Here is a 7,940-nt window from a genome sequence, read left to right on the forward strand (position 1 = left end):
CCTAATGCAGACACATGCTGGAAAATCCAAGAATGGCAACGTCTTCCCATCATGCATTTCCTTCATGGGCAACATGACCCTTGACCCAGTTATCAGGAAGCAGATTGCAAAACGGAAAGAATTCTGGGATGCAGCCAGTCATGTGTTGGTAAGCCTTCAGTTCGTCAAACTTTTCTTTCTTGTGTGTGTGTGTGTGTGTGTGTGTGTACAATGTATGTTCCTAATATATGCATGTGCACCATAAAAACACTGAGATAGTGAAATAGGGAAGATGGTGCAGGGTCCTGGAAACTGTGCACATATCAATTGTTACAAATTTTGTTCTTGTCATATACATGTACTGACCATATTTACTTAGCGCTTGAACAATGTTTGTTCAGCATGGTGTTATCAGATGACTATCTTTGACCTTTCTTTTCATCTTATCCATGCAAATCTGTTTAGATGATTGTTAAAGTTTGCTGTCCATGTATAAGGTTACCTTTTAAAACTGCATTAAAACCAGATATACACTTGTATTCACCAAAACCCATTTGTATCCAAGTTGTTAGGCCGGTGTTGTGTGTGGTTTGGTGGGGTTTTATTATATGAAAGTGTATGTGTATGTGTAACATCTTTTCACAAATTTAATTTCATATGAAAGAAATCTCATTCCAAGAAACTCAGCCAAGGCAGCAGAAGAGATGCGGTCTTCTCCATGCTCGGTCTTCTCCTGAATGTTTCCACAGAAACCACCCAAGCCCTGAAGGACCAGGCTGAATCTCTGAGCCACCTGATAATTCCTTTGGTGGAGGTTCAAGATGAGGAGATGAGAGAGGTGAGAAACTCGCTTCAGGAATGGCGGTTCAGGCATGAATGCAGAAACTCCAACTCGGTCTCCCACGTTGAGGTCATTTTTTGCAAAATCTCCCGCTCTTGAAACCCCTATTTGAGTTTGAATTTCTCCAGCTCTAGCTGTGTGTCTCCTACTTAAGACATACACCTGTACTTTCTTTCTCCAGGTTATGATGTAGATATCACCCTCTCAATTTTGCTCTTGTCACAATTATGTTCAAACTAAGGCTAAGAGAGCACCGGGGAGCATCTGTAATTGAAAGCTTTCCGAGCCCTTAAGCAGAATCTGAATCCCAGGTGCAGCATACGCCACACTTCCCCCTCATGACGTGAGCTGCACGCACATAATAATCATGTGCATGTTCACCAGATAAGACTGTGAGTCTCCAGTGTGCTTGAAGGTCCAAACGGGAGAATCTCCCACTTACTGTAAAGCATGATATTTTCACGACATGAAATTTTCGCGAATGGGAGTCAACGGCCTCTTAACATGCATTGCATATAGTGTAGTCAAGATATTTAGCGTGCATTTTAATTTCGTAAAACTTGGCTCTCGCGAAATTTGTGAAATTAAAATGCACGCGAACATTCCTCATTTTACAGTCCGAGCTGCTTGAGGTTAAAGTCTCTGCGAGCATCATAGAAGGTCATGAGATTCACACAAAATGGGTTTCACTTTACCTTTCTAACCATTATCCTTAAACCGTTGAGGACGGACTGATTTTGCTACAACACACATTTCCCATAGACACCTGCCCGAGTATACTCGGGACTCGTCCTCAACAGATTAATTCTTTCAAAACTCTTGTTTGCGGGGAGGGAGGGGTGGAATTGAAGAGTTTGTTCGCAAAAACCGATGTCCATTTTTGAAGATTTTGAAGTACGGTCTCTGTCATAAAGTACAAAATAATACCTTTTAAATTATATATTGGTCACTACATATAAAGGTACATTTTTGAAGTTATGGTCAAAAGAAGCAAAACATTTCTTATTATTCTCTTTATTTTTCTTGACCTTTAATCGCAAATATCTCCATTTGGCAAATATGGACTTATTGGTTTTTGCGAACAAACTCTTCAATTATAGACATAATTGCATGCAGAAGAATTAATGCTTGATTTTTAATGCCAAGTGTAGAAGGTAACTATTAATAGCTGAAGGCAAATTACTTTTTAGTAAAGTAAAGGAAGTTTCACTTTCAAGTACTTATTAGAAATTGTTTAGAAGGAGTGCCTAAACTCTAATCGAGTGTGATATTATCTGTGTAATATGTGACTGCAAAGAAAGACTTTTCAGGTTCAAAATTGTAGCGTAGTTATATTTGTCATCATTTATGTGATGTAGTTCTGGTACTCATCATAATTTATTAAAAAATAATGTGCTTGTTTCTGCTTGTAGAGAGCTGCTAGTTTCCTGACCAGGATCCTGCCACACTCTACTGGGGGAGTTCAGGCAGCCTGCCAGGCAGGGATACCCCGCAAGCTCCTGGAAGCACTGCAGGTTTGTATGTTGAGAAGGACATAATATTCTGTGAAAAAAAAAAAAGGAGGAAGAAAATACTCTTCTTGAGCAAAACAACATATGCACGGCACAAGTGGGCATTCCCAAATGGCTAGTACAAATTTAAAGTTGTACTTATATATATATATATTTTCTTGTCTCAGAAATGATCAGCTTAGAAAGCAAAGATTTAAAAGAAAACAACAAAAAATCCTTTCTAAATCATCCACCTTTTTTGCTGTTCATGAAATGATTATTTGTGAGGAGGCAAGTGATCCTTCAATTTTAGTTATCATATTAATATATCATTAATTACAAACAAACAAATGAACAAGGACACAGAACAGTGAAGGATTGGAATGAACTGCCAAGTAATATCAAACAGATTCATAATTTGGATGCATTTAAAGATGCACTCCAGCATCACCTCTGTTGTGATTAGGTGCACATCACTCCACAGTGCTGAGGGATACTCTGCCGAGAGGTTCTCAGTGTATATCATCCAGATCTAGATCATAAATTGTCCCTCCAAGGAGATCTGTACATTGTTGTTATTTCATGTCCATAAATTTTGAGGAAAGTATTGTTAAAAATGTTTGCATTAAAGTGTTTAATTGAAATCACTGTCAGAATTAATGCAGGTGTTATTTTACTGTTCTCACAGTGCTAATAAAATAACTTTTAATTGTTTGTTGTGAGTGACTTATATCTGATAAAAGTGATGCATTGGTTGCTGTTATTTGCCCATTTCTTGGAAATGATAGAATTCCCCTGAGAGGGAGAGTTTGAGGTCAGCCTACAGCCGATGTCTGGCAGCAATGACCCAGGTCAGTGAGGAAGCCAGACAACAGGTGGTGGAGGCAGACCCTGGTGAGTGTGCCCCTTTAAAGGCATAATTTACCATTTGCAGATGAAACAAAAACCCAGCATTACGTAGTGCTTCAAAATAAGTTTTAATATGTGAGTTAGAGATAGAAACAACCAGTGTAAAAAATTGAACCAGTATAATCGAGGTTAAGTATTGTTGAATATACAAAATGTGAACAATAGTTATAATAAAAATGTTTCCAGACTAAACCATCTACAGTTATGGTTTAATGAGAAAAATAGTGATATCTCCTTATAGTAGGCTTTATTGCAAAACTTTCATATGGTAGGATGTTTTGTGATGCAACTGTCGTACACATATGCATCAATTGTGATATCTGGAACCTTTTTTAAATCACTGCTCCCAAAGATAAACAAGACCTTAAACTCTCATTTTATGGAATACTGAAGTGCTGATGCCACAGTCTTTACAACTGATTGACTGATCAGTTGCAACAGTTCATTCTTAATCAGTTTGCAATAAAAACAATTACGACGGAAGAATTTCATCAAATTTGACCTGTTGAGGATGGGCTGATTTCGCTACAACACACATTTCCCATAGACACTTGCCCGAGTAGACTCGGGACTCGTCCTCAGCAGGTTATTGATTACGTAGTACCAGATGCATACTATAAGGATTAGAATGAGCACTAGCTGTTGGGTGGAAGCTCAGTGGTCTAGTGGATGAGACCCTTGTCCGGTGATCAGGAGGTCGTAGGTTCAAATTCTGCTCAAGTAAAATACCCAGGATTTCTTTTATCATGGCTACTACAAAAAGACACTGATCGATTCAGTACTTATTTACAGTGTGCGTTGATGTAGGGCAATTTGTCAATCATTTGCAATAAAAACAACTCAAGGGAAGAATTTCATCCATTTGAATAGTCACAGTCTTTTGTTACAGCATGGGTTGGAACCAGGTGTGAGCATGGTCAGCAACAGTCGGCCTAATGTTCACAGGCCGGGCCAGATGACGCTGTTTAAGCCAGTTTCCATGGCGATGGATAGCAGTGACATCTATACTCTGGTTTTACCTCATTTGGCCATTACACCTGCCTTGGCAAGAGGCAGCCCTACAGCTAGATCTCGTCCAATGCCATTCCGTTTCAGTCTGATGGTTTTTCTGACATCATATCTTTGTCTCAGGTGGGAGCCTTTGGTTTATCAGAACCTGAAGATGTCCCACAAGTTCACAGATCTCAGAAGGCAACAAAATTATATAGCTTGCATGTAAAATGCATGATGAACTTTCCTCCCATTTCTTTGATCTTCCTATTGATTCTCTTTGCATGATTTGCCCTTTTGATTCAAAAAGTGCCAAAGGAGTTGCATCAAGTGTGGTTCCCATTAGAAGTGAATGTGGAAAATGTCAAAACTTACTGCGTATGTGGTGCCAATCACTATTTTGATGTTCAGCATCTATTTGCAGTACAGTTTGGGGAGTAGTTCAGCCTATACGGTTGGGGGTGATAATAAATTGCAACTAAGGGTTGCAAGTGATGAATGATCAGATCGAAAGTGTAAGTCTCTTTGTACTCTCTTTTTCTTCTTGTACTGAGCAAAACATTTTGTATGATCCATACATATGCAAACAGGACATTCAATAAGGTGTGATTTACCCTGATGTATTTTGTGGTATAGGGCAAACATATGAAATATAATGAATAGATGAGTCTAGTGCTGCTCAAACTCGAGATCAATACAAATGTTTATAGTACAGAGCAAGATTTGATAAATACAAGTGTTTCTAAGACAGAACAAAGGTCTGATAAAATAGTTGTTTCATGTGTGGGTAAATGTGTGTTTACATGAGGGCCACACTATAGTTAGTCATGTAGCATTGTAGAGAAGCCAGATTATTTCATTGGCCCCAGGCCTTTTGGCAGGAACTACCACATCAATAATTGGCCCTCTTTTCCCACATCTCCCTTCAGAGCTGAGCTGCTACCTGCACCATCTCTCTTCTCCCAGTGACGCGGTTGTTGCCAACGTCGCACTGTCCCTCAGTCACTGCGTGGAATTCGCCGGGGTCAGCGAGCGTCTGGCTGAGACGGACATCGTGAAGACGCTGCTATCCAAGACGGACACTACCAACGAGACCATAAAGCAGAACTGTGCAATCACCTTAGCACGGCTGGCAACTGCAGACCAAAGGTATGTAACTTTCACCATTGCATTGTGTTCCTCCTTTCATGGAAGACTCTCTCTCCATTTTTGTCGAGCCCACCGGAGGTGAGGGGAGACTAAGGGATCGCCTGCGGCGTCTGTCCGTCCGTCGTCCATCCGTCCGTCGTCCGTCCGTCCGTCGTCCGTCCGTCGTCTGTCCGTAACGCTATGAAAACTTGAATAACTCTCTACTCTGGGCTTCGATTTGAATCAAACTTGGAGGGAAGAGTGGTCATACAAAGTTTTACCTTTTATCAAGTATGAAGGTCACCTCAAGGTTAAAAGTCACAGGCAGGGGTCAATGAACTTTTAGGGCCCAATGTTAAGTTTTTAGGGCGCGTTTCGATTATGGGCCATAACTTTTGATCCGTAAGTGTATTTGTGACCAAACTTGGATGGTAGATGTACCTTGGGGAGTTGATGGTCACCAAAAGGTCAAAGGTCACAGGCAGGAATCAATGAACTTTTAGGGCCTAATGTTATGTTTTTAGGGCGCGTTTCCATTATGGGTCATAACTTTTGATCCATAAGTCCGTTTGTGACTAAACTTGGGTGGTAGATGTACGTTGGGGAGTTGATGGTCACCACAAGGTCAAAGGTCACAGACAGGGGTCAATGAACTTTTATGGCCCAATGTTAAGTTTTTAGGGCGCATTTTGATTATGGGTCATAACTTTTGATCCGTAAGTCTACTTGTGACCAAACTTGGATGGTAGATGTACCTTGGGGAGTTGATGGTCACCACAAGGTCAAAGGTCACAGGCAGGGGTCAATGAACTTTTAGGGCCCAATGTACTGTGTATTTAATTATGACTCTTAAGTTTCGATCCATAGGTCCATTCGTGAACAAAATAAAAAAAAAATGGTGTTGTACGTTTGTGGGCGAGACACATCACGGCACTTGCCTTGTTTTAACCCATTATCCCATTGAGGACGGGTCCCGAGTAAACTTGGGCAAGCGTCTATGGGAAATGCGTGTTGTAGCAATATCAAAACCGTCTTCAACGGGTTAAGGATGAACTGATTTTGCTACAATACGCATTTCCCATAGACACTAGGGACTCGTCTTCAACGGGTTAATGAGACACTGAAAGAATAGAAAACACAGGTAGGTGAAGAACAGTACTTTACTGTGAAAGCTGACTTCTTTGTGGTACATTAATTTTCTTGTATTTCATGCTTACTTCTGGCTAGGGCAAATTTTAAACCCACAAAAATGTCTTCACAATTTTTACTGCATATTTTGAATTGGTTGACAATTGTGCATATTCGCGAATTCAAGAATGGGCGATTTTGAGCCACTCAGTGTGAAAAAATTAATCATGTGAAAATATTGACTTGTTCAGTACATGTATTTACATGTAGGTTAATTTGCCAAGGTTTTTCTTTGGCATGCAGTATCCCATTCAAACTTTGACCTAGTTGTAAATTACAAAGCCCACTTGGGTTTAGCAATGTGCCCAAGACCAACTGGAAGGCTGTGGTAACACAGTAGAGATTAGGGGCTTCAAAGATAATCTGTAGTTATTGGTCATTATTGGTTTCCAAACATCTTTATCAATATGTAAAGAAATTAAGCTCTGCAGTCTGTGTGCCCATGGCCGAACAAAGCACAAGAAAGTTAGTACTGTATGCGCCATATATTTTGCGAGTCTAAATTTTCACGAATCAGGAATTCCCGACGATTTTGCGTGTGGTTACATTCGTAATTGTGGAGTCCTATACTGAACGGAAAATGTGCATGCGTACGCCACATCCACATCGGGATCAGAGTCAATATTTTCATGTGTCTTTAATTTCGCGAATACACTTTTAGCACCTGACTCGCGAAATTTGCGAAAAAATAAAAACGTCGCGAAATATTTGGCATATACAGTAGTGTATTATCTTTGAAAAAAAAAATGTATATGAATAAATCATATTCTGTTCATTTTTTCTTTACCGTGAACTCCTTTGATCTATTTATTGTTTTTCTCTGTTTGTATCTCTATCTGTCCTTCTTCTTTAGGCATCTTGAGAGGTTACGTGAGCTTGGAGGGATAGGAATCCTCCACTCCTGTTCCAAGTATGCCTTGAGGTAGCACAGCATTGCATCCAACCAGCACATCAGTGATTGATTCCTTAAGGCCTGGAGTAACTCTCCCTTGACCAAAAACTTCTTAGATTAGTTTGATTTTATCTTGTGGCTTTCTATGTGTTTGATATTCATATACATTTTTTTTTGGGGGGGGGGGGGTGGGGGGAGGGGGGAGGGTGAGGAGGGCAGCTTGATAGCGACCTCCATGTCAAAAGTACAGTGCACTCCCGTTACAATGAGCACGGTTGTAACGAAATTTCGTTATGACAAAATTTTGTTATAACGAAGTAAAACTTCTGGTCCCAAAATTATTGCCATTAAAGTCTATGGTACAAAATTCGCTTATAACAAACACGGTTATAGTGAAATTTTCGTTATAGCGAAGTCTTTTCCGAGCGCCACTGACGAAGAAAAACAAAAGAAATGTGCTCCGTTATAACGAAATGAGGATCGCTCTCGAAAATACATAGCAGAACGAGCATTTATATTGTCT

General features: G+C 40.0%; 1 protein-coding gene across 1 annotated transcript; it reads left to right on the top strand.

Moving 5' to 3' along the window:
- Nucleotides 1-808: 808 nt before the first annotated feature.
- Nucleotides 809-7,451, top strand: LOC139741107 (tetratricopeptide repeat protein 12-like). Its single transcript, XM_071651695.1, has 5 exons — nucleotides 809-817; nucleotides 2,233-2,334; nucleotides 3,099-3,204; nucleotides 5,139-5,358; nucleotides 7,379-7,451. Exons 1-5 carry the CDS (start codon nucleotides 809-811, stop codon nucleotides 7,449-7,451), a joined length of 510 nt encoding a protein of 169 aa, XP_071507796.1.
- The last annotated feature ends 489 nt before the right edge of the window (nucleotides 7,452-7,940 follow it).

This window comes from Diadema antillarum, unplaced genomic scaffold (genome assembly GCF_040938485.1).
Source record: "Diadema antillarum isolate AM-2024a unplaced genomic scaffold, OU_Dant_1.0 seq00000903_RagTag, whole genome shotgun sequence".
NCBI lineage: Eukaryota > Metazoa > Echinodermata > Echinoidea > Diadematoida > Diadematidae > Diadema > Diadema antillarum.